This window comes from Cucurbita moschata, unplaced genomic scaffold, assembly GCF_002738365.1.
Source record: "Cucurbita moschata cultivar Rifu unplaced genomic scaffold, Cmos_1.0 Cmo_Scf00089, whole genome shotgun sequence".
In the NCBI taxonomy this organism is placed as follows: domain Eukaryota; kingdom Viridiplantae; phylum Streptophyta; class Magnoliopsida; order Cucurbitales; family Cucurbitaceae; genus Cucurbita; species Cucurbita moschata.
Genome location: NW_019268605.1, coordinates 545976 through 572757, shown reverse-complemented (window position 1 = coordinate 572757; position 26782 = coordinate 545976). Strand labels below are relative to the sequence as shown.

Genomic DNA, 26782 nt, shown 5'->3' with positions numbered 1-26782 from the left:
TAATCAAATCTATACTAACAACTCCCTAAATATCTCATATATATTCTAACTAATTATTACTCCAAAATATCCTATTAATATCGTGTTTAATTATAACCGATTTTATTTATCGTACAAACATATATGAAAAATAATACCAACAATAATGATCGTATAAAAGATTGGACATATAATAAATAATAGAAAATAATTATTGACCATTTAACTACGAATTTAAGCATAAAATCGACAACCCTAATATGACTCCGGCATTTTCAAAACTTTCATGCCAACCCTAAATTCAAATTCCAACAACTACTAGTAGATCGGACCAAATTCTAAATTCCTATTTTAAACTAATTAATAGACTAAGCAACATTTGTTGGAACGAGTTTGAACCATTGGGGTTGAGGATCATCCGTGCAACTTCCCTCATCTTTAAAGCAAATGCATTTCTTCACAACAACTATAGTATCAGATTCCTTCTCCAAGCAAAAATTGTCTTCGCCAATTTTGTTGGCCAATTGGAGATTTGCTTTCGAAGCCACCATCCAATTGCTTCCATCGCCAAAGCATTCGTCGGATACAACCGGTGCTTTTCCATCTCCGACGGATTTCAAACCCTGCCCGTTTGACAACAACTTCATCGGACTTCCATCTCCACTATGGTTCCATTGGTTCGGAGTGGCACAATCGCCGAGTTCAACTCCTCCTTTGTCCTCAGATTTGACACATTACCCTGATACGGGATGTAACATTATGTATGATATTAGTGCTCTAGAATTTAGATCCGCAAGAAAAGACCTTTAGTTTCAAATTCTAACTAAATAAATATATAAAGGTTTGATTTGTTATAATGCAGGGTTAGATTGAGAAGCAACAAATTAACCTTGATTCACTCTCTTGATAAGTGGAAGCATTTGTTTAAGTGTTGGGGGTACTATCTTTAGTCCAAGAGTGATCCATAACACCAAAACTTTCATCAGGATCTCCATGACACCGTCCGTACATATAACTTCCTTGGAATGCCCACAAGCCCCAATCAATATCCTTCTCGATAATTCAAGCCAAAAAGCAGCTCATGAACCGATTCTCAGCCTCGTTGCCCCCCGATTGATCATACCCAAATTCATTAAGGAACAAAGGATATGGATTCTCCATGTCCACCACGAAACCAGCTTCCCGTTCAAACTTCTCCATAATTTCGTTGCATATTATGTTTAATGGCTTCTTCACAAATTTTCTTTCGTTCCCCACTAAACGAGTAGAGATGTGCTTCCAACGCTACTTTGTTTTGTAAAGTATAGCCTAGTGGCCTTTTCTTTATGTGGCTTAAATCGTTGTCATAGTTTAATCCAGAAATGATTGCGGGAAGATTTTTGCTTGTTCTGTGGATTAGTAGTGTTGAATTATGAGGAGTATTAAAAATTTTAATTATGGTACGTAGGTTGTTTATACATTTTTTGGATTATATCACTTTTTACTTTGCTTATATAACTATATTAGTACATTGGATCAACAGTGAATTTGTATGACCATGAGTGAGTGTGACTCCCAAACCTTTGTAACGACTCATGTCTAAGATTTGACATGATCAGGTTACCTACTCTTTGTTTCTAAGAGTGAAAGCTATTCCCACGAACTAACTCGAGTTCTTCCTACATGTTTTTTCCTTACTCACATGCATCCTAGAAAAATTCTCTACAGGTTACGTGCATCATAGTATTGCTCCAAGCAAAACATACCTAACTATGAAGTTCTTATAATTGAGCTATCGAAAAGAAAAATGAACCTTATAGGTATATGGAGTGACTATCCATGTTCTAAAGTATTTCTTAGCTATCATATCCTCAGGATCCCTCGCATTTGGAAGTGGTTTCGGTTCATTCATGTACCCCTCATTTGTTCGGGGGTCACATACCTACCAACTTTCACATTAATCCGTTTTCAATCCACATCTTGCTGGGAGAGATACTGCGCTAATACAATTTGTAACGTCTCATGCCCAAGATTCAGAGCCATCAGGTATCGAATCTAGATTACAAATTTTGATCTATCCTAGACATGACACGTTACAATTTTGGTCGACCCTAAAAGCTTGATCAAACATTTTAGAATGATCCACTAATCCAAAACCAGTTCGGTGTAATGGGTCGTCCCTTCAAAAGTTGGCCTAAGTTTAACGACCTAACTTTCTAAACTTCACATTAACCAGCCATCAAGAAAAAAGAAGAATTTGTTTGAAAAAAAGATGGCTAGATGTCAAATTTATTATTTTATTAGTGGGACATAAAATTATGGACTTCATTTTTTCTCCTTCTACACAATCAAATTCAAAAGGGGACATTTTTCAATGGGAGGGCATGGAGGCTCATAATATAAGTTCTTACCAAACTACACATCGAATTGTTTACGGTCAAAAAGACAAAGCCGTCTGAATTTATTTATTATATGCTCTTGACCTTCTAAATATGCGACATCAAAATTCAATGTTTGGAATATTTTACTTTCTCTCCCATATGAGAGTTATGAGAGTTATTAAATAAGGGTTATAAAAAAGACAAAGCTTGTGCTAGTCTCGTTTAAATATTTTTTAACTATGCAATTAGAGACGGACAATCATAGTTATTAAATAAGGGCATAAAAGGCTCAAGCTGCCTAGTAATTCTAGACCATAACCTAAATAAATAAATTAATAAATGCATAGTGTTGTATGAAAAGTGTATAAATAAAATATTTTCAATAATTTGATTACATTTTTTAGAATTAGATAATTATGATGTTGACTATCTTATTTTTATTAATTTAGATTATTAAAATAATTTTATGTAATTATGAATTAGTAAGTGGAAAAATGTCCACAACTCAAAAAATGTAGCAGGGGTATAATATAAGAACTTATCATAAACCTAGTTAGCTACTATTTTAATTTTTAATTTGAGACGGAAATAAGCTTCGAGTTTTATTCTAAAAAAAAGGGCCATAATGTTAAAATATTGATTTTTTGGGCAAGATATGTATGAACGTTGCTAACTTTGTTAGAAATATTTGTTTATTACTCAACAAATTATCAAAGTTAGAAACACAATTTATTAACAAAGCAACTGAATTAAGAAAAATGGAAGGAGTTCACCGTTACATCGATCTTTGATCTTTTGAACAAATTTCTGGTTATTTGATCTCAAGAAAGAGTTTTTGGGATAGTCATTGAGGACTTTCCAATATTTACTTCTATGAGCATGGTCTATCCCTTTGGCGAGGATCATAATGCTCTTGGGGAAATGTTTGTATTCATGAGCTTATAATAAACCCTGAATATGACGACTGAAGCATTGAAATAAAATTCAGCAAGGAACCTTCGTCAGGACCAAAAGTAAAAGAATTTCTTAGTTCAAGACCAAGTACTTGAGGAGCTTCAAGATCAATGTATGACCCCTCAAGGGTAAAAGAGGTCAGTTATGATATAATAATAAAATTAAAAAAAAAAACATCAATCCACTATGAAGATGGCTCAAGATCTCCAACCCATACATATATGGACACTCAATCAGGCTACGAAAGTCAGCTGAACGTTATTACAGCTGATTTCCAGATAGACAAAGAATTTTTAAGGGCAGATTTTATGTCAACCACCAACTCTTCAAAAAGAAATTTCTTCTTTCAAACCTACAAAGAAGCTGAGAAAAATGAATTAAGAGCTCAATAGTATTCTCATATGGAAGCCATCAAAGAAACTATACAATTCTTCGAATGGTTTGAAGAGAATATTTTGTAGGTATTGGAAGACTACCAAAAGAGGCGAGGTATACTCAAAACATCCTCCGTTGGAAGAAGTTGAATTTGACAACTACTACGGAGAAAAAGTCAAAGCCAGTCATTTCAAAAAGATTCCAGAAGGACTAGAAAAGGTTAATCCGACCCTAAAGGATATCAAAAATATCTAGCATCAAAACAATTACTCAAATAAGATTTTATCCACGATCGCTACTCAACTTGAGAGTATCGAAAGAAAAATCTCAAAGAAATCTAGTACTCAGCAAGAACAAGCAAGTAGCTCTGTACCAAAGATCGATGAGTCAATCCTAATACTCAGACCGGAAAATCTTGACATATTTACAAAAAGGGTTTCAAAAGAAGAGTCTGCAATGGCCAAGATAGAGGAAAAATTGGACAGGATTCTAAATCCTGGAATGACACCTCAAAATTCATCTGTCAATGTTGTTAACAATGACGACGACTAGGAATTCAAAGACGAGATTGTAAATGAGATAGAAGAACCTCTTTACAATCGAATTGAAAGAATCTCTAGAATAAGTCAAAATAATACCAGTAATCAGAAAAACTAGTATCCTCAACCATCTTTTCCGAATATTCAATTCGAAGAAAAGACTCTACAAACTCAAGCTCATTACGATGGTCAAGCAATCTATGAATGGAATATCGATGGATTGTCCGACTATCTGATAATGAATGTTGTCAATGAAATGATGATGGTCGCAGGCGCGTATAAATTACAGGGCCATAAATCCAACCATCAAATAGCTCATGTTTTAGTGACCTGATTTACCGGGCAGCTCAAAGACTGGTGGGACAAATATCTCGACGAAGGAACTCGACAACAGATATTAAACCATTATGTTGTTAGGCCAACTACTCAAATTATCAAAGAAGGTCCATCAACTAGAACCGAAGTACAACATGAAAGGGTAGAGGATGCTGTCAACACCCTCATTTATACCCTCATAGAATTCTTCGTTGGCGACCCCCTGAAATACCAGGAGAGATCCGCCGAAATACTCATGAACCTGAAGTGCCCTACCTTAGGCGATTTTAGGTGGTACAAAGATATGTATTTCAGCAAAATTCTCATTAGAATAGACAGTTCGTTGGAATTCTGGAAAGAGAATTTTGTCAATGGACTACCAAAACACTTCTCAAGGAGGATCAAACACGATCTTAAGACAAAGTATAATGGAACAATTCCATGGCAAACTTTGTCATACGGATCAATAGCATCCTTCATCACAGAAGAAGGACTCAGACTTGTAATGAGTCAAAGATTCAAAACAAGCTCAATTCTTCGATATCAAACAGAAAACGGCTTGGAAGATTTTGCGACCAATATGGATGCAAGGGGATAGAAGCTCCCTCAACCTCCTTTAGAAAGAAGGTTAAAATGTATCCAAAGCCTTATAATTCATACAGGCCTAGAGAAAAGTATCGGAATAAACCCGTGCAATCTCAAAAGCCAGCGTATTCAAAGAAGAGGTATACCCCTACAAAAACCCATAGAGGAAAGAAAAGACAAACTTGCTTCAAATATCGAGAAGAAGGACATTATGCTAATAAGTGTTCGATCAGAGGAAAGACCAATGAGTTGGATATTGATCAAGAGCTGAAGAATCAGCAACTACAACTAGTTCTAACCGACTCATAAAATCCAACGAGGGAGAGATTCTCGAACTTCAACAAGAATCAGATTCATATTCTAGCACGGAATACGAATCAGAACAAGAAGGAAAAAGGACGTGTGAAGGATGCATAAATGTCCTTACAAAGGATCAAGAAATTCTACTCGAGGTGGTAGAAAAAGTTCAAGATCCAGAAATTTAACAAAAAAATTGCTCAACGACTTAGAGATGCCATGACAATCTCTAAGCCACCTGAAAATGGAAGAAAGAAATCCCTACAGACTTCAATCAGTTCACCAAAGGTTCGAAAAACCGAGAGAACTCAGTACTCAAGACCTTCAAAGAGAGATTAATAATCTCAAACAAGAAGTACAGGCATTAGGATCTGAAACCAGGTCAGAATCTTATATTCTTCGCCAAGAAATTCTCAAACTTCAGGAAAGGCAGCCCGAACAAAGGGAAACGGCGCAACCGAACCTGGACGAAGATGATTATCAAAGTTCTTTCGTTTGAGCCATCACTACTTCTCAATATCAAAAATGGTACGCTCTCGTTACCCTAAAAATTTATGATTTCAAAATCACCTTAAAGGCTCTCATAGATATAGGAGCCGATCAAAATTGCATTCAAGAAGGCCTAATACCTACAAAGTATTTTGAAAAAACTACTGAGGGCCTTAGAGGTGCAAACAACAACAGACTCAAAATTAATTATAAATTATCAAAAGTCCATGTTTGCAATGACGGAATTTGCTTAGTAAATTCCTTCCTTTTAGTAAAAGACTTACGGACAGGAGTTAATCCTAGGTACTCCTTTCATTACTCAATTATACCCTTTCAAAATAAAAAAGGGGTAAGAGTCAAAAGCTTTAGTAAAAAAGATAAAATTTAATTTTCTTTACCCTACGAGGAATAGCTAGATAAATAACCTTAAAAAAATACAATTATTCAATCTATAAATGTATTGAATTGTAAAGAAAAACAAATCTATTTTCTGAACGAAGAAATTTCATTCAAAAGAATGGAAGAACATCTTCATAGCAAGACTGTCCAGTCTAAAATCAAAACATTACACGATCAAATAGAGAGGAAAATTTGTTCAACTAATGCCTTTTGTGATAGGAAGCAACATATAGTTAATCTTCCTTATGTCAAAACCTTGGACGAGAAAAATATTCCTACGAAGCCCGACCTATTCAAATGAATAAAGAATTGCTAACATTCTGCAAAGCAAAAATTAATGATCTTTTGCAGAAGGGTCTTATTAGGCCATCAAAGAGCCCCCGGTCATGCGCGGCGTCAACAACCAGGTAGAGAAGGAACGTGGAGTCCACGACTAGCAATAAACTACATCCCCTTAAATAAGGTTTTGGAATGGATTAGATATCCAATCCAAATAAATCAGATTTAATACAAAGAATTTCAAATGCAAAAGTATTTTCAAAACTTATATGAAATCAAGATTTTGGCAAATCCAGATTTCAGAAAAAGACAAATATAAAACGGCTTTCAACGTCCCTTTCGAACAATACGAATGGAGCGTTATGCCATTTGGGCTAAAAAACACTCCATCCGAATTTCAAAAAATTATGAATGATATTTTCAATACTTTTCAAGACTTTTCAATTGTTTATATTGATGATGTTCTGAGTTTCTCTCAAAACATCAACCAACATTTTAAGTACCTTCAAACCTTTTTGACAACAGTCAAAAGAAACGGTTTAGTTGTGTCTAAACCAAAAATTAAACTTTTTCAAACAAAAATTTGTTTTCTTGGATTTGAAATTCATTTGGGTCTAATTAAACCCATTCAAAGATCCATTGAGTTTGCCTCAAACTTTTCGGATCAGATCACGGATAAAACACAACTACAAAGATTTTGGGATGTCTCAATTATGTTGATTTCCTTCAAAATATCAGACACTTTTGCAAGCCACTTTTTGAAAGGCTCAAAAAGAATCCCAAGCCCTGGACTGAAGAACACACCAAAACAGTCTAAAAAAACAAATCCCTTGTCAAATCAATTTCGTGTTTATCTCTGATAAACCCAAGAGTTGGTTTAATAGTGGAGACCGACGCATCCAATATTGGATATGAAGGAATCCTAAAACAATTCCTTGACAAGAAAGAATCCATTGTCCGTTTTCATTCGGGAATATGGAAGTCTACTTCAAAGAATTACTCAACAGTAAAAAAGAAGATACTTTCAATAGTACTTTGTGTACAGAAATTTCAAAGCGATTTAATTAACAAAAGCTTTGTTATCAAAACCGATTCTAGGGCATCTAAATTTGTTTTAGAAAAAAATGTCAAGAATCTTGTATCTAAATAAATTTTCGCTAGATGGCAAACAATTTTATCTTGCTTCGACTTTCAAATTTTGCCTATAAGAGGGGTCGAAAACCCCTTGGCGGATAAACCTCTCAAGCAAGTTCTTACTCTCGAAGAAATCTTCTCTCTAACTGATCCTTTTCACCCTGCAATGATCAGAAAGAAAATAGTGGAAAAAGGGAATAAGCCCATTGCTTCTTCTAACACTCCTACTCCAATGACGTCTGACAGCTATGCTATGGATGCTGGCTTCACATTGGTGACCATATCTAAAGCAAGGCTTTCTCAAAAACAAGCGGAGGTTATCACTCTGACGAGGCCTTCTGCCTCTTCTACACGGCCATCTGTCGTTACTCCATCGAGACTTGCTGTCTCTTCCACTTCAAAGGGACCTTCTGTTCCCTCAACCTACTCGGACGTGGTTGTTCCCATTCAATTCTCTCCCGTTCCTAAAATCATGACCTGTTTTCAAAAATCTGTGTCTATACCAGAAGCTCTGGTAGAACTAGAATACGACGACCCAAAAATCAGCGAGGTCCTCAAGAAAGCCTATCCATCGGGATTCTTTTATATCTCAGATGATCTTCATAAGACCAGAAGGTTTTATGAATTCATTTTGGTCGACACAAAGTCTGTCGAAATTACTCATATTCCGAGTTGCGATGATCCTTCAAAAATCGCGTACTCAAAATTAAAAATTTTCAAAGTCATGAATCCGACGTACTGGAATCAAGATACCTACACGGAATGACTTTTTCAAAACCGTTTGTTCCTCACTCTTGCTCATACAGAGATTATCAGATGGCATGGTTCAATGTCATTTGGTATCAAAATTACGAGCACTCATGGTTTATTCAATTATGCCAGAATGCTCATAAAATTCATTACTCATTTTGGTTCATCAAATGGTGGAAAATATTTGAATCAGCCAAAGATATATTTCCCGTTCCAATACAAGAATCGTTTCACTACTTCATTCAAAACATATTCAAAACTCTGTTTCCTTTAGCCATGTGCTTTTGTGTATACTTTCAAATTCCTTGGATTTTAACCTGTAATTTTCGAATAAAAGAAACTAAAGACGAAGTAAAACAGGTCTTCAAAAGGTGGGATAAATACACTCATACCCACGCGGATCTCGAAGCGGTAAAGGTTTGGTTATCTGAGAATGGCCACCTTCAAGATTTATCCAAGAAGAAGACCTCTAAATTTCTTAATTCAAAGTCAAAGCTACTTGCTGCATTAGCCCAGACAACTTCGAAAGCTGATTTTCAAAAGCTTCTTCAAGAGGTCGCATCAGTTGAATCAACATCTTCTTCTTCTATAGTAGAAGAACAGGAAGACACAATTTACGATCTCAATGATCCATTTTTGGATTCTCAACTACCAATATAAACATCATCATACGTAGAGGACTGAATAGTCCTTAAACTATTTATTATAATAATAATAATAATAATAAAATAATAAAATAATAAAATAAAATAAAAATCGTGGGTGGAATATGTCTCCTGACGTATTCTTACCATCTTTGTTTCTTTACCCTTTTATCTTTTTTGCTTTATTATTTTGTTTTTTACTTTTTTCACTTTCATCTAATTGTTGATGGATATGGACTTCCACTTTCATCAAAATTATTGATGAATATGGACTTGTATGTACATTCAGACGTATTCCCTAAATTTAGATATACATTATCTGTAAATTAAGCTAGGATGACAGAGCTATGTAAATATAAGGGCTCAAGTCATTAAGCGTTATCTCGAGTTTTCTTGATCCTACTAAAATTAGAGTTCAATCTAAAAGTTGAATTTAAAGATCGAAGGGTTTTGTACAGGCGAATCTCGATTGCATGATTCTTTGAAAATTGATATTTTCATAATTTTTTTTTAGTTTAGGGGTATTTTGGCATTTTAAAACTTTTGAATACTTTATCATTATTTTTAAGAATTTTAATCTTTAATCTAAAATTTTTCTTAAAACAATTTTGTGAAGAATTTTGTAAACAACATGCATCTCCATATTTTAAATGCCTCCGATAAAGTGTTGTCCTAAATAAGAATGAGCTCGAGATGAGACTTTGACTTTTAGGTAATTAGGAAGCCACCTTAAGAACATGTATTTAGTAAGCTTATCACACACCAAAATAATGCCAAGACACAAAGAATGCTAAGAACAAAGAACCAAGGTTTTAAGACTTCGAAACCAAGGTTTTAAGACTTCAAAACCAAAGAAATCCCTATTCTAACAACAAAGATCCAATTCAAGAGATTTGTAAAATGGGCTCCATGCTCTTGAAAATTCAATTTGTATACGAGTTGTCATATAATAAAAGGCGCCCATGGCCTAATGGATAAGGTATCTGACTTCTAATCAGGCGATTGTGGGTTTGTGTCCCACTGGATGTGTAAGTAAGCTTTATCTAATTAATGTCAACATGGATAGAGTGGAGAATTGCCCTTGAATTTAGAAGAAACTCAAGAGTAAGAGACTTAAAATCTAAACATTTATTGCCTACGATTGCCCTTGAATTTAGATTATTGCCTACGATTGGGAGCTGTTCCAAACTATTACCCGCTTCCACTAACATAGAATTTCCCTTGAATTTAGAAGAAACTCGAGAGTTGAATGAGTAGGAGACTTAAAAACGTTTATTGCCCCTACGATTGGGAGCTGTTCCAAACTATTGCCCTTATAGGGGAGCTTCCACCGACGTGATTTGGAGATTGAATTTTCTAAATAATTTGTTGAAAATATCCTCTCCGATCAACGAGCTGCCGACTTTCAATTTGAATCTGACCGTTGGATTTGTTGATCTGTGAACGTTCTAGATCGTGTTCATTTTTCCCTCCTTGAAAATCTTGAAATTCCTAAGGAATTAAAAATCTGGAAAGTTTCTTAAAAATTAGAAAAATGACCATTTTGTCCTTTTACTTATCTTTTTTTTCCTTTCCAACCATTCTAAAGGCCTTAAAACCTTAAAATTACTTGGGTATAGAAATGACATCCGTAAGACCCTTCTCATGCTTAAATCCCTTAATTTCTTTCCTCGAATCTTTTGAGTCTTAGGTGGGTGGCTTATTTTAATTGGAGTTTTTTTTTTTGGTGTTACATGGAGAAACCTACTACCATAGGTGGGTGGCTTATTTTAATTGGAGTTTTTTTTGGGTGTTACATGGAGAAACCTACTACCATACATCATCAAGCAGTCAAGTACATTATCCTTGACTGGGAGAATCACATGCAATGGGTTAAAGTATGATAAAGGACAAGCACCTAAAGAACTAGTCGATTTTACCGATAGTGATTTAGCTAGAGACATCGATGATAGAAAAAGCATCAGAGGACTGATGTTATATACCAATAGAAATTTGATCATTTGGTAATCTTGGAAACAGTGAACTGTGTCGCTATCTTCCTATGAGGACGAGTTCATGGCAGCCACTGCAGTGTCATGCCAAGCATTAGGGCTGAGAAACTTGTTGAGCAAGGTGACCAGTAGCGAGTTAAAGCTACTAACTCTCTACATTAACAACAAATCTACAATTACATTGATGAAGAATCCAGTATTTAATAGATGCAGTGAGTTGTCGAAAAGCAATAGATCGTTGAAAGGGTTCGTCTACACTAGAGAGCAATGTGCTAATATTCTCACTAAAGCCCTAGCAAGGGTTAAATTTGCTGAGATATAGGAGTTTCTTGGAGTAGAGAATTCTCGAGTAAAGTCAAGTTTATGGGAGAGATTGTGAGTCAAAACTTGACTTTAACATAATTTATAGTTCGCAAGAGTTATAAATTACTCATCAACCCAATCTAATTCCGCTCGGTCAGAGTTTTGATAGAAAAATTGATCATTAACTCTCGTTCGTCAAAGACACGAGAGTGAATCATTACGATAATTTACAAAAGCATTCAAGATTTTCATTCAATACACAAACTTGGGGTTGGGTTATGGCATTGATTCATTTAAAGGGTTGGAACTCTTTCAGCCTTCCCTGAAATGACTGTGAGCAAGTTATTTCCAAAAGGATCACTCAAATGCTTAGCCAAGTTCTCCACTGGCCCTTCTCCAGTCACGTATGCTTGAAAGTAAAACCCTAGCATTGCAAACAATGCCAATCTCCCATTCTTGATCTCCTTCACCTTCAAGATCGCGGCTTGGTCTGGGTCGTCCGCTAGCCCCAACGGGTCGAACGGCCCTCCCAGGTGAAGTTTGTCCTCAAAGTTCTACAAAAACAATAACATTTAGTAATGATTTTCAATATTAATGCAACTTTCGGTTTCCCCTCAATATTTTTAAAACGCGTTTGCTAGGAAGAGGTTTCCACCCCTTATAAAATGGTTCGTTCTTCTCCCCACCCAATGTGGGATCTCACAATCCGCCACTCCCTCGTTCGGGACCCAGCGTCCTCGCTGACATTCGTTTCTCTCTCCAATTGATGTGGAATCTCACAATCCACCCCTCCTGCGGAACCCAGCGTCCTCGCTGACACTCGTTCCTCTCTCCAATAGATGTGGAATCTCACAATCCACCCCTGTTTGGGACCCAAAATCTTCTCGTTCCTCTCTCCAATCGATGTGGAATCTCACAATCCACCCCCTTCGGGGCCCAGCATCCTCGTTGGCACACCACCCGGTGTCTGGCTCTAATATCATTTGTAACAACCCAAGCCCACCGCTAGGAAAAGGTTTCCACACCCTTATAAAAAAATGTTTCGCTCTTCTTCCCAATCGATATGGGATCTCACAATTAACTTACGTGAACTTACAATTTCACGGCTTTGAATACAAGATCTCTTATTGAGAATATTTAGTCGTCCATTATAGTTTACCATATGTATCATATTTGACTCTTGATCATAGACTAATATTACAGTTTCTTCGGTAATCTATTTGATTCTGTAAATAATTATAAATAGAGAACTTTCACCTCACGTGCAATGGTTTTAGCAAATATTCTCAGATTCCCTGTAAAGTCATTATTAAACTAAAAAACTTTATCCAAAAAAATTCGTACCAAGCCATTGATGATTCGGTAATATTCAGCGCCACCAACAAGAACGACCTCAGCAACGACCGCGGCAACGAGGTTGATCGGAATGCTATTTCCAAAGTAATTCAATGTGTTTCCATCAAGAAGCAGAGCTCCAGTCTGCATATCCCAATAATTCACATACAATTTTGTTCTTAATTTGTTGCTTTGAAAACTAAGTATATATAAACACAATCAAACCGACCTTGAACCAGACAGCCTCCGGGCCACAGTTGGCGCCAAATTTGTTGAAAGCCTCAGGAATGATGAAACCAGCAGCCCCAAGCATCGCCCATCGTGCATGTATCAACTCAAAGGCTTGATATCTACCCAAGAAATAGAACAAAAAAACAAGGCAATCTTTATGTAAGCTTCATATGATTGAAGAAATTAGGGTTGGGATTTTAGATTAATAGAGATTTATTTACTTGGTGAAGTTTTCTGGATTCTTGCTGAGTCCTAACGGGTCGTAACCGTAGCTGTAATTAACAAAATAAAAGGTCATGGGTTTATCAGTAAGGAATATATTTTCATTGTTTTGAGGCCTTTTGGGAAGCCGAAATCGAAGTCATGAGAGCTTAAAGTGGACAATATCATACTACTGTAGAGAGTAGTGATTCTTAACAATATCAGAGTCATGCTCTTAACTTAACCATGTCAATAGAATCCTCACATGTGGCACAAAGAAATTGGGACCCTCGAGAGTATAGTCAAAAGTGACTCAAGTGTGAAGAGTGTAGTCAAAAGTGATTCAAGGTTCGAACAAAGGGTGTACTTTGTTCGAGAACTCCAGAGAAAGGTCGAGCCTCGATTAAGGGGAGGTTGTTCACGGCTTCATAGGCTCTCAAATGACAAATAATAAAGTTGTGAGCCTTAAAGGTATAGTCAAAACTTACTCAATTGTCGAAAAGGGTGTACTTTGTTCGAGGACTCTAGAGAAGAAGTCGAGCCTCGATTATGTGGAGGCTGTTCGGAGGCTCCATGGGCCCTCAAATCTCGAACAAAGAAGTTGTGAGCCTCGAAGGTATAGTCAAAAGTGACTCAATTGTCAAACAAAGGGTATACTTTGTTCGAGGACTCTAGAGAAGGAGTCGAGCCTCGATTAAAGGGAGGTTGTTCGAGGGCTCCATAGACCTCAAGGGAGGCTCTATAGTATACTTTGTTTGAGGGGAGAATTAGCGGGAGGGAGTCCCACGTTGGCTAATTTTGATCATGATCATGGATTTATAAGGAATACATTGTTATTGGTACGAAGCCTTTTGTGGAAGCCCAAAGCAAAACCACAAAAACTTAAAGTGGACAATATCGAAAATTAAACCATACTCGCCGGGGACTTCTCCGTTCAAGTACTCCGGGATCTCGGATCGATCCAACAGCCCATCTGGCAAGAAAATCCTTCGGTCGGGACCTAATTAGAATAAAAAATGGAATTCATCATTTTTGGAAATACAAAACATAATTGAGTGAATTCAACGGAGTAGAGAGATCTGAATACGACAGTTGGACTCACCGTACCACTTGGCGAGCTCGTCATTGATCGGAGAGACGGCGGAGGGCTTTGACTTGGGGGCGGGCTTCTTCCTGAAAATTGCAACAGGCTTGAAGGTGGTCGGACTAGGAGAGGGAGCGGATCTAGCAGAGGCAGTGGAGAAGCTTAAAGGGTTTACGAGCATTTCGGAAACGCCGAGGGAGGCGGCGGCGGAGGAGGCAGCTAAAGAAGCCATGGGCAGAATGGATGCAAGACGTGGAGAAGGAAGAAGCTGTTAAACGAACACGACTCTCCACAATGGTATGATATTGTCCACTTTGAGCATAAGCTCTCATGGCTTTGCTTTGGGCTTCCCCAAAAGGCCTCATACCAATGGAGGTAGTATTCCTCACTTATAAACCCATGATCACACCCTAAATTAGTCGATGTGGGACTTCCATCATCCAACACCTCCCCTCGAACACCGTCATGGTCCTACATTCTTGACCGTGCGGCGTCGTGATCTATACATGCTCACGACCAGCCTTAAGGGGAATTAAGCCCCATTATAGTTTTCGCCCCGGCTTTGTGGCTTTGTCGAACCTTAGGCGAGGTTTGCCTTCGCCAATCGAACATCGCTTGTGCGGAATCCAAGCTTGTTCAACCACACACGCCGCCTGTGCGTGTATGTTCAATCATCTGCGACACATCCGACTTGCCTCTACGCTAGGCCAACCCATTCGGCTCGACCTTGCCTCTCCTCGGGCCAAGGTCTCTCAATACAACGTCGCATCTCATCTTGCCATCTCGATCCCCATTGACAGGGTCCACATGTCTTGACGCCATCCCGAGTCTCGGGATGTCGTCGCTCATCATAACTCGTTCGGTCATGCCATCGAGAATGGGCCCACGTGTCGTTCATCTCATCGGGACTTCCCGAACATCCATCCATCCGAGTTCTATCGAGGCATAGGCCCTCCCGTGCCCATGCCGAGTCGTTTGCGGATACCGTACCGGATAGTGGGTGTATGTAGCAACCTCCAACACGCGGGCTAGGGCGCAATACCGGCACACCCGTGCCGTCCGGTACTGTCCTTCAAAAACCCATTTCAAAGGAAGTCGCCCCAAGACACTCGTCTCGGCACGCTCGCCCACACTGTGACACACGTATGTGCCACAGGGTAGCTCACTTAGGCCACAGGGCCCAGGGGTGGTGGAGAGCTAACACCATGGTACCCTCTATAGTACATTTTGAGCCATTTTCATTCTACCAGGAGTAGACATGATTTTCGTGAGGTGTCATACGGTGTCGTGCATTGTCCGTCCAATGTCCGATTGACACCAAACTTGGCGAGCATTCATATTTCATATGGACGAACTTAACTCCCGAACCGCATGACCAAATTCCTTCCGAAACCTCAACTTTTGAGGTTAAGGCCCGGGGCCCTACCCGGCCCTTCAACAAGCCTATCTTGTCCTTCATGTCTATGCTGATGTCTCTGTTATGCTTGTGTCTCAACATGTCTTCAATGCCCACTTTGCGTGGTGGTGTGTTGGATGATGCATCGTCCTCCTCGATCGCATCATGGCATTCTTCTACGTTGGCCCGCATATGGCCGGATGGGCGTCTCTTCAGGGACGCCCCTTTGCTTGTCATGGCGTGAGGGTCACAACCTACTCTCTTCTTAGTAAGGTTGTGACATTCTCCCCCACTTAACTTAGTCATCGTCCTCGATGACTTACTCAGGTCACAATCATATTGCGGATTGTGACATTCTCCCCTACTTGATTTAGTCATCATCCTCGATGACTTTCTCGGGCGCGTTTGCCCCACCTATTGTGAAGTTCTCCCCCACTCAATCTCGGCATCGTCCCGATGACGATCCGACTCTTTGTCTGTTGGCGACTTGACTCGCTGGATTTGGTTGTGCTTCAGAAAAATCTTCTATTGTTGAGCACCTGACGATCTTTTGTCATAATGCTCTCTCTGCTGACGTCTTATGCCAACTTGGGACAAGTTCGAGTGGATGCTTCTGACTTCTCTTTTGTCAGGTGGCACCACGTTCTGACTCTTGACTTGGTCAGTTGTTGGGTGAACTTGTCCTCATTTAGGCTTGTTCCTTTATCTACGGCTATCCCCATTCGGACCTATTTCTGTTGTTCGCCCATCTTGGACTCGGCCACCGAGACTCGCAACGTAGACGTGACTCTTCAGCGTTTGCCATAGTTGTGGGTGAGGCTGACTCTCTTTGCAGTGCCCTATTTTGGCCAACTTGGCCCCAGTGTGTGCATCCTCTTTGGATCACATAAACTAGTGCACCCCTCGAGGTGGGGCTCGCAAGCCCGGCCGCAACACTCTTTGGTTGCGACCACTCCTCCTATTGAGCAAAGTCAACTCTACTAGTGCACCCCTCGAGGTGGGGCTCGCAAGCCCGGCCGCAACACTCTTTGGTTGCGACCACTCCTCCTATTGAGCAAAGTCAACTCTTTGACCTTCTGACTTCTCTTTTGTCAGGTGGCACCACGTTCTGACTCTTGACTTGGTCAGTTGTTGGGTGAACTTGTCCTCATTTAGGCTTGTTCCTTTATCTACGGCTATCCCCATTCGGACCTATTTCTGTTGTTCGCCCATCTTGGACTCGGCCACCGAGACTCGCAACGTAGACGTGACTCTTCAGCGTTTGCCATAGTTGTGGGTGAGGCTGACTCTCTTTGCAGACACTCACCAGACAAGTATGGACTTCAGAGGGCACTTTTGCCCTATTTTGGCCAACTTGGCCCCAGTGTGTGCATCCTCTTTGGATCACATAAACTAGTGCACCCCTCGAGGTGGGGCTCGCAAGCCCGGCCGCAACACTCTTTGGTTGCGACCACTCCTCCTATTGAGCAAAGTCAACTCTTTGACAGTCTCTTCAGTTGTTGGCGCTAACTTTCGGCCAACTCTTTGTATTTTGTCACATCGTGTGACTACTGTTGTGTATGAACTTCCAGCTTGTTGCTCACTTCTCGAGCGGATACTGGTCTTGACATTTGTTGGTGGAGTCATCCACCCTAGGCACACTTGTTGCTCACTTCTCGAGCGGATACTGGTCTTGACATTTGTTGGTGGAGTCATCCACCCTAGGCACAAGGTGGTGACCCAAGGAATACACGTGTGCTCGTATGTCCAAGCACCTTTACGGGGTGAGAGACTTATTGATGTTGCTCTCCCCCGCTCGAACTCAGCTGCCTCTTTGCAGCAAGGTCGTCCCCCCATAAGGACTTACATTGTATACGGCTCTTGCACTCGGCCGACGTTTGTCTTTTCTTGGCTCTCGGCTTCTCTGCTTGCAACCACTGACACTGACGGTGCTTTCTGTTTCATCTGTCTTGTCTACTTCGAAACTGCAAGCTCTTCTCAGATGAGCTTGGTTTTTGCTTGACGGGTAGATCTTCCATATTGAGGTGTCGACACACGACACTAATGAATTTCGGGTAGTCTTGGCTTCAACCCCCAACTGATTATAAATCTGACCGGCAACTGTCCTGCCCATTACGGCACTCTTGACACACTTGACGGTGCTTTCTGTTTCATCTGTCTTGTCCGAGCACCTTTACGGGGTGAGAGACTTATTGATGTTGCTCTCCCCCGCTCGAACTCAGCTGCCTCTTTGCAGCAAGGTCGTCCCCCCATAAGGACTTACATTGTATACGGCTCTTGCACTCGGCCGACGGTTGTCTTTTCTTGGCTCTCGGCTTCTCTGCTTGCAACCACTGACACTATTCCTCCAATGTGAATGGTTCTTTGGAAGGCACCGTCATGGTGCGGTGCTTTCTGTTTCATATGTCTTGTCTACTTCGAAACTGCAAGCTCTTCTCAGGTGAGCTTGGTTTTTGCTTGACGGGTAGATCTTCCATATTGAGGTGGCGACACACGACACTAATGAATTTCGGGTAGTCTTGGCTTCAAGCCCCAACTGATTATAAATCTGACCGGCAACTGTCCTGCCCATTACGACACTCTTGACACACTTGCAAGGTCTTCGATCAACTCTTGGGTTTGTTTCTCTTGACTGTTGACTGTCTTGCCCGACTAGACACACAAAGTGTGGCTCTGATACCATGTTAAACGAACACGACTCTCCACAATGGTATGATATTGTCCACTTTGAGCATAAGCTCTCATGGCTTTGCTTTAGGCTTCCCCAAAAGGCCTCATACCAATGGAGGTAGTATTCCTCACTTATAAACCCATGATCACACCCTAAATTAGTCGATGTGGGACTTCCATCATCCAACAGAAGCAATATGGTTGGTTAAGGTGGATGTGGATTGCCACGTAGGATTTGGGGTTGTGATTACTCATATGCTGAGAAATCCAATGCAGTGCTTTGATTGGTGGAGTATGGTGACGTGGCAGATGTGTCCTTTAAGGTTGTCTCTCTTATTGCTTGATTTGGATATCGTTAGCTATCCTAACAAATAATTATAATAAATAAATAAAAATAAACCACTTTTTATTCTTATAATTTATATTTAAATCTCACTTTTGCCCCTAACATTTCAAAATAATTTTATGCTTTTCAAAAATCTATAATAGTCACGAGTTTTTTAATTTTATTTTGATTTTTTAATTTTTTTTTAGTTTGCATTATGAATTATTTAACATATAATTTTAGATATAGGTTGAATAACTAAGTAATTCAAAAATTATTTTTTAGTTAAAGGGTTAAAAAATAAAAGTTTAAAATTTAGATATCAATATAGTAGGTTAATGGTCTAAGTAACTTAAATAGAGTTCACAATTATTTTATTTTTTATTTAAGATTAGCCCGGGTTCTTTTTTTAGTACTTGTTATACATATTAGATTAATTAGATTACAATGATTGCTTTGGATGATCCACATCTAAGGGTCTGATAAGCACATTGAACTATCTATGTGGCTGAGAGATCTCATAGCCCAGGCACAATGACGCAATTATCAGGGGCGCGCTCTACCACTGAGCTAATAGCTCGTCGTGTGGGCCTCCCGCTGGGGCTCGCTATGCCAAAAGTGAGAAAAAACCCCATCCCTCTCTCTTTCCTTTTTTCGCCCCCATGTCGCCACACGAGAGGGACATGGGGACGTAAAAACTCAGATGTAGCTCGCTTCTTTTTGGATGTGGATTAAATATTCTTAACACTATTTTCAAATTGGTTGGGTTAACTTGACTAAAATAATGTCAACCCACTAATCGACCGGATTAAATGTTCTTAACACTATTTTCGAATTGGTTGAGTTGACTAAAATAATGTCAACCCGCATCAACCCAAATTTTTCGATTTTTTAAAAATTCGACCATCCCAAACCGAAAAAAATCTAACCTGACCAAACTTTTATGATTTAGATTTGATAGTTTAGGGTAACCGGTTTCCCAAGTCATATAAAAATCTCTAGTTAATTTTTAAAAGTTAAGGCTTCGAGCAAAATGGTTGATGCCAAAAGGTTGAAATTATAGAATATAATCACTAAAATACTGCCAATGATCTTATATTGTTGAATGCACAACTTAAACCAGCCTGTTCTTTAATAACATTGAACATACTTTAGATTACTTCTTTTTTTCTTTTTTTTTTTTTTTTTTTTCTTTTTTTTGTAGTTTTTCCTTCCATGCTTTTGATTATGGATCTTACTAACGATGGTGGAAGGGGATTGGACCTTAATGTAAAAGAAGAGAACTTCATCTTTTCCACTTGTCAATCTCCTGTGCGGTAACTCGAATAAGCTTCTTTGTATTGAGGGCGAGCTCGTCCACAAGCGCGCCGATCTCGTCCCTACTGATAAAGTAAAAATGGAAGTCGAGAAATGTTTCTTGATGACAGAATAATAAAAGTTCTTCTATAGCTGCACAGATTACATATGAAAAAGGCGAATAAAGACAGTTCAAGCCATCTTGGAAATGCCACCAGTTGTATTCTAGCTTCACTGATTGTTTGGATTCCAGTTATTTCAGCTGAGAAAATCATTCTTAATCCTGTGTTTCAACTCAAGAGGATGATTTCAAAAGGGAATTATTATCCTAATCGTAGTTCAACGATCTCGACAAGCAACGGTTAGTTTCAATGATTTTACCAAAACAATTGACGTGGCCAAGATAGCGTCCCCCAAGTCGAACAGGAACAAGAAATAGAAGGGTGCTAGGAATTTGTACGGGAAAAAACCATGGCAATCAACCTCAGCAGCTAGAACACATTATAGCTAGCACCATAAAGCCAGCTGAGTATCAAATGTGCATCTCACTAGCACACGATTGCTTTTAAGAACTTCAAAAATAGGCGTTTAATCCACCGTCCGTGAAGAAGTTGTACATCAATGATTCAGTAATAAGATAAAAGAAAAGAGACTAAATTACGAAAACAGTTAAAACCTTGCCATATTTTTAAAAATGTACTCTATTCTCTCCAAAATTGCAATAATACCTTAGTTTCAAAATATTTTTTTAAATGTCAAAGATAATATTGCAACTAATATGAGTTCTTTGTTTTCAACTCTTAGAACTTGTTCTTTCTGGTGCAAGAATAAGTACTCTTTTGATCATAATAGCATTTTTTATTTCATCGCCCATTGGAGAGTTTTTTTTTATTTTTTTATTTGGGGTAATTCACTCTAGTTGTTTGGAGCTTTTACTCCACTATTTCATCTATCATTCCAATGAAATTGTTTTTCTTTCAAAAAAAAGAAAGAATGAAAAAATATAAACACTTTGAAAATGGCTAAAGAGAAAATTTCCCCCCAACATCCTCTCCCAAGAATCCATTTGTTTCTCTCCAGCTAAATGTTCCATAAAACAACTAGAAGGGCAGTCCTCAACAAAATGCCTCGGTTGTCTAAGAAAGGTGAATGGAACAGCACCTCTTCAATCATTGAGCAGCACGAGACTTATATTGGGTGTAGAGGATTGTTGGGAGGGAGTCCCACATTGGCTAATTTAGGGAATGATCATGGGTTTTATAAGTAAGGAATATATCTTCGTTGGTATGAGGCCCTTTGGAGAAGCTCAAAGTAAAGCCACGAGAGCTTATGCTCAAAGTGGACAATATCATATTATTGAGAAGAGTCGTGATTCCTAACATTGGGACTATGGAAATATGGAAGGTCTCCCTCCAGAAAAGAGCCCAAATTATAGTAGTATATTTACATTTCCAATGCACGTGATCCCAAATCTCTTATGATCTAAATTTCTTTTCAGGGTCGGGCATAACAGTCGGTTTAGACCAGTAGTTTAGTAAACATAGGCGGCAGGGAGAGTTCTGTGCAATGCATTGGCAAGTCAAATGAGCCCCGCCCCAGAATAAAGGTCTCCGAAGGTTAAGAAAAAGAAAGAAAGAAGAAATTAAACCATTTGGTTACAGAAGCTGGCTGTAAGAGAGAGCTTCCCCCAACACACGCTCTACTCCTTAAAAATCCATTTGTTTCTCTCCCGCAAAATGTTCCATAAAGCAACTCAAAAGGTAGTCCTCAACAAAACACCTCCGCTGTCTTCGAAGGGGAATGGAACAACACATCTTCAACTATTGAGCTACACCAGACATATTATGGCCATGGAAATATTGAGCTCCAGTCAAGAGCCCCAAATTGAAGTAGCATAGTTACATATCTCTATTGCAACAAATCTAGATTGGCTATCAGGAAATCTTTGCTACACGCCAAGTGAAATACTATTCGGGTACTTCTATCTATCGCAACAAATCTAGATTTGCCACCATTTCAACTTGGTGTAAAGAATGCATTTTTAAATGGCTTACCTTTGGGATTTGATGACAGAAGTTTAGGTTGATAGCTTATTTCTAGCACATATGATAGGTAATCCTCTTGTATAAGTTTGAGTCTTTCTCATCACTCAAGAAGTACAAAATTCTTTTTCTCTCATACATAACTTCAAATACCAATCATCGTGAAAGTATTGTCCACTAATGACGATGGATAGGTCTCCAACATCTAAAACAAAATGATGGATGTCAATTATGTATACAGGACACTGTACTTAAGTGGTTATGTGAGAACCCAGATTTTACTTACGTTAGAAGGGGCAAAAAAGGAAATAAACCATCTGAGAGTTAGAGAGGGTGAGGGGACCCGTGGGATCACTATAAGGAAATGTTGGGGGTAAAAGGCAGCATATATAGGTATAATAAGGAAGGTGTAGAAATTTTCATGTTTTATCTTTTCTAGAAAGTTATAAGGAAAGAGAGTTTATCAGGCCTCTCAAATAAGCTGAAGAGTTTCGTATTGCCTTATGGCAATTTCTTCCTTTAAATATCAATACATTATAAGGAGATAACTTACAAGTCAAAGCCGCTTTGTAGGAGGTTGGTGGGTTTTTTAATGATTGCGGGGGAAGGGGCAAAGTGTGGTTGGTTTAACGGTTGCCTTCCTGATCAGGAGAAGAGGGGGCTCTGGTTTATAACTAGTTTTTAATGATGGAGAAGGTGGGTGGTTGGTAATAAAATTATAAAAGCTACCCATCCTATTCTATCTTCTCCTACAGGTATGAAAAGTTTGTTGAGACTTCCTTTGTTATGTTGAAGAAGGGCAACCGTTGCAAGTCTACCCTTTTGGTTTGATGATATATGCACCAAATAGTTTGTTTTGTCAATAAGTTCCTCCTTAAAAATTTTCTGATTTAATTGGGCAGTTAGGAGGGTTTGGAAGGTATCAACTCAACATCGAAGAGATTTCCAATGGATGGTTATGAAGCAAGCTCTCTGTCTCTTTACCTCAGAAAACTTAACACAACTACCTCTGTATCTACTATCGACTTTCTCTGTTCACTTATTCATTGGATGGGTGGTTAGTACAGTGGCTAAGTGAAAGTTGTTCATGGTTTCTGTGATATCCCACGTTGGTTGGTGTGGAAATCTTTCCCAAACAAACGCATTTTAAAGTTCGAAAGGAAAAGCCCAAAGATAACAATACCTACTAGCGGTGGACTTGGGCCATTACAAATGGTATTAGAGTCAAACACCGGGCGATGTGCCAGCAAGGAAGTTGTTCCCCAAAGGGGGTAGACACGAGGCGGTGTGCCAATAAGGACGCTGGGCCCCGAAGGGGGTGGACTTGGTGGGGATCCCACATGGATTGGAGAAAAGAACGAGTGCCAACGAGGACGCAGGGCCCTGAAGGGGGGTGGATTATGCTATCCCACAGTGGTTGGGGAGGAGAACGAAACACCCTTTATAAAGGTGTGGAAACCTTTCCCTAGCAGACGCGTTTTAAAGCCTTGCGGGGAAGCCCGAAAGGGAAAGCCCAAAGAGAACAATATCTGCTAGTAGTGGGCTTGGGCCGTTATAGTTTCCAATGAAGGTGAGGTGGAGGTGTGGAGGCAAGTAGAGAGAGAAAGAGAGTCACTGGGGTTATTTTTTGGAATTTACATCGTGGAAAATTGCCACCTTAGTCAATACATGGTTAGGAAAAAGCAGGTCACCAAATCTAGATAAGCACTAAAATGGGAATTATCCCTGACTTGTAATAATGCATGCAGGAACAGAACAGGATAGTCAGAAGTTGAAAACAGTTAGTTTAGAACTTACTGAGGAAAAATACTTTGACGACCATTTAACAGATCCCCAACGTTAGAGTATCTCCGTTTGTCATCTTGCGCAATGCCCCTGCCCGCACCATAGCCAAATCCTAAGCCAACTCCACATCCAGCACCAAGACCAAAGCCAAGTTGTAGGCCAGGAATTCCTGGACCAAATCCAGCACCTAGAATGGAGAACAAATTTTGCAAATACATCTATTTTAGTTTAAATTAAACAAGGATAGTTCACCACAGTTCAAGGTTCAAAGTAAAATTTTCATAGTGATACCATTTATGAGCTGACACTCAAGCCCTACCTTCTACCACAACCCAAATCCATGATAGTTTCCTCTTCTATGCATGTGTGTACGCAAGTGTGTATGTGAGAGACCCAGAAGACGCTTTATCTTCCCAGTTCCTTTTGTCCTCTTTTTTTCATTTATAAATTGTTTACTATCAAAAAGAAAATCTTCTTATATACTAAAAATCATACTATAATAAAGGATAGAGAGAATTTATTCCTCATCAACATGTAAGTACTATGTGAATTCTAATTTTTAAAGTCTTATACATTTTGAGCTTTAGGCACCAAAAAATCCTTCTAAACAGATTGATGGAGTTTAAAACATGTAGCCAAGTATCGCTTGTAGAGTCCAAAGTTGAGATAAATAAAATTCAAAACCCACCCTCCCGACTAACATGAGAGTCACCATAATTTAACAAAAAGAATATATATATATATATATATATATATATAGATATAGATATAGATATATCTGCTGACTTAAAAACAATGAAAAGACGAAAAAAAACGGGGTAGGGTGATGTACTTGTGTGGATGGTAAAAGCTCTGATGTTGATTACAACCATACATACACATAAAAAAACACTTGCGTCCCAATAAACTGCTTGAAGAAATTGCATCCATAAATTCCACAGCCACTAATACACATTTAGTTATTTTTCTCGGATGTATCCATCAAAAGACATGTCTAAATTGTTGAACAATAAAGATGAAGCGCAAATAGTTAACAGTATGCAGATAAGTCATGCAGAAGTATACCGCTCATACCATCCTCTCTCCACTTGAAAGATAAAAAATACATTGCACTCGCCGAAGGACAAAAATAAAATAAAAATTATGTTAAAGCACACAACTTATAAACTAAAAGAAACAGAAGAAACAAATAAAGAAAAACAGACAAGAGAAGATCTTAATAAAGAAAATGAAAAGATACCCACCTGAAATCTGAATGAACTACATCTGGGCCTACTTGGGGATTCATGTTTTAGCTATTTTGTACGAAAATTAGTTATTTGCTCTGCAGTACACTTTATTCCTTTTGGTGATTTTCGAACTGAATTTCATCCATAGCATTCCCTTCTTCAAGTCTAAGCTTTTACAGATTTCAACATTCATAAAACGTCGCAATGTGTTAAAATATATTTTAACCATAGAACCTTTCTATCATTAATTTTTGGAAAAACAGAAATGTTGTGATCTGCGTCTGGTCCATCAAAACAAGGTCAAATGCTTCCTAGACTTGGGGAAAAAATCATAGGGCTAAAGAATTTCAACAGCAAGCGTGGCAACGTACATACCATCCAAACACCCATATTCTCTAAACCAGAATGCAAGAAACATGTAATATTGAAGGACAAAAGTCAAAGACGGTAAAAGGCACTAATACCAATTAAATCATCTTGAAACGATTATCAGCCTAAACCAAACAAACACTACAGACAGAATAACCCCACCCAACCTACCTCAATCTCTGAGTCAACAAGCATATCTCCGACTAAAGCAATCAGCAAGTTGCAGGGTTAACACAATCCATAAGGCAACATTTTCAATTCACCAATAGCTAAGCCTCATCAAAGTAGTCGATTAATACGCATTAAACAAAGTGATTCCGCTGATCAAATTGATTTTATGCAACATAATTGAAGTAGTAAAACGAAAGGAATCCAACAGAGGAAAAACAAGCGAGTTACGACTGAAACAAAAAGGAAAAAGACAAATGATGAAGAAATGCTTGTTTAATCTCTGATTCAAGAAGCATAGTCCGACTAAAGCAATCAGCAAGTTGCAGCGTAGAACACAATCCATAAGGCAAATTTTCAATTCACCAAAGATTAATACGCACTAAACAAAGTGATTCCGCTAATCTAATTGATTTTAACAACATAATTAAAGTAGTAAAACAAAAGGAATCCAACAGGAGAATAACAAGCGAGTTACGACTGAAACAAAAAGGAAAGAGAGAAATGATGAAGAATTATTAACCTCCGACGAGGCCGATGCCAAAGCCGACGCCACAACCAACGCCGAGGCCGAAGGCGGGACCTAACCTTCCGATTCTGGAAGATTTCAAAACTGGAAGCTTCCACAGCATTCCGCTCTCATCTTCTCCGCCTTCGTGTCTGCTTCCGTTCATGTTTCGAGGCATTTCTGATATCTTTTTCTTTTCATTCGCCAAATTTGTCAAATATGGTTTTAGGTATAAATTATAATTTCTTCTTAAATTTAAATTTTTATTTTAAAAAAACAATTATATTGAATATATATATATATATATATAAGCGTTCACATGACTTGACAACCTGACCAATTCGAACATTCACCCAGGTTGAGTTCGAATTTTTAGAAAACTAATTTGAGCTATCCAACTCAACCCAACCTAACTCTACCTTACTTCGTAGAAAAATTAAAAATATTTAACGTTTGTAACCAAACTTAGTAATGCGTTATAGTTTGTAAATGTTTAATATTTGAATTTATGAAATTTTAGCTATTAATGTAATATGTACCGTGGATAAATATGATTTTTTTAAAATAGAAAAAAACAATCAAACTCAACTAGAATAGAGAATTGGGCTGAATTGGATTGTGAACTCTAATCATGTGACTCAAATCACCAACTCAATCAACTCGAAATTTCAAGTGGGTCCAAAAGATGAAACTCGTTATGTTTTGTATTCTAACACCGGTGGATTCGTGTTTGTATATAATTGCCACGTA

The 26782-nt window shown here is 38.6% G+C and overlaps 2 protein-coding genes, 1 long non-coding RNA gene and 1 pseudogene across 4 annotated transcripts; all 4 read right to left on the bottom strand.

The window, feature by feature from the left end:
• Positions 1–347: 347 nt before the first annotated feature.
• Positions 348–1372, bottom strand: LOC111439267 (annotated as a pseudogene).
• Positions 1373–11473: 10101 nt separating this feature from the next.
• Positions 11474–14479, bottom strand: LOC111439282 (chlorophyll a-b binding protein CP26, chloroplastic-like). Its single transcript, XM_023077055.1, has 6 exons — positions 14263–14479; positions 14076–14160; positions 13181–13231; positions 12958–13078; positions 12738–12872; positions 11474–11947 (listed from the first exon to the last, which is right to left on the bottom strand). Exons 1-6 carry the CDS (start codon positions 14474–14476, stop codon positions 11687–11689), a joined length of 867 nt encoding a protein of 288 aa, XP_022932823.1. The 5' UTR covers positions 14477–14479; the 3' UTR covers positions 11474–11686.
• Positions 14480–19672: 5193 nt separating this feature from the next.
• LOC111439279 (keratin, type II cytoskeletal 2 epidermal) lies at positions 19673–26237 on the bottom strand. 2 transcript variants are annotated; one of them, XM_023077051.1, is made up of 3 exons: positions 26048–26237; positions 23771–23945; positions 19673–20017 (listed from the first exon to the last, which is right to left on the bottom strand). In XM_023077051.1, the coding sequence occupies exons 1-3, from the start codon at positions 26208–26210 to the stop codon at positions 19921–19923; spliced, it is 435 nt and encodes a 144-aa protein (XP_022932819.1). In that variant the 5' UTR covers positions 26211–26237; the 3' UTR covers positions 19673–19920. The 2 variants fall into 2 exon arrangements, with proteins under 2 accessions (XP_022932819.1, XP_022932820.1); XM_023077052.1 differs by having other exon boundaries at positions 19673–20014.
• On the bottom strand, positions 21187–23139 carry LOC111439280. Its single transcript, XR_002709783.1, has 2 exons — positions 21711–23139; positions 21187–21630 (listed from the first exon to the last, which is right to left on the bottom strand). It is a non-coding gene; the product is annotated as an uncharacterized LOC111439280 (long non-coding RNA).
• Positions 26238–26782: the final 545 nt, after the last annotated feature.

What these genes read in the sequence shown, in the direction of transcription:
- LOC111439282 (XM_023077055.1), bottom strand. Translation starts at nt 14,476, where the DNA reads ATGGCTTCTTTAGCTGCCTCCTCCGCCGCCGCCTCCCTCGGCGTTTCC. An exon ending in CGAGCTCGCCAAGTGGTACG is followed by an intron (nt 14,161 to 14,262) that starts GTGAGTCCAACT and finishes TATTCTAATTAG; the next exon opens with GTCCCGACCGAAGGATTTTC. An exon ending in AATCCAGAAAACTTCACCAA is followed by an intron (nt 13,079 to 13,180) that starts GTAAATAAATCT and finishes TTTCTTGGGTAG; the next exon opens with ATATCAAGCCTTTGAGTTGA.
- LOC111439279 (XM_023077051.1), bottom strand. Translation starts at nt 26,210, where the DNA reads ATGCCTCGAAACATGAACGGAAGCAGACACGAAGGCGGAGAAGATGAG. An exon ending in TGGCATCGGCCTCGTCGGAG is followed by an intron (nt 23,946 to 26,047) that starts GTTAATAATTCT and finishes TCTCCATTCTAG; the next exon opens with GTGCTGGATTTGGTCCAGGA. An exon ending in CGTCAAAGTATTTTTCCTCA is followed by an intron (nt 20,018 to 23,770) that starts GTAAGTTCTAAA and finishes TTACTTTATCAG; the next exon opens with TAGGGACGAGATCGGCGCGC.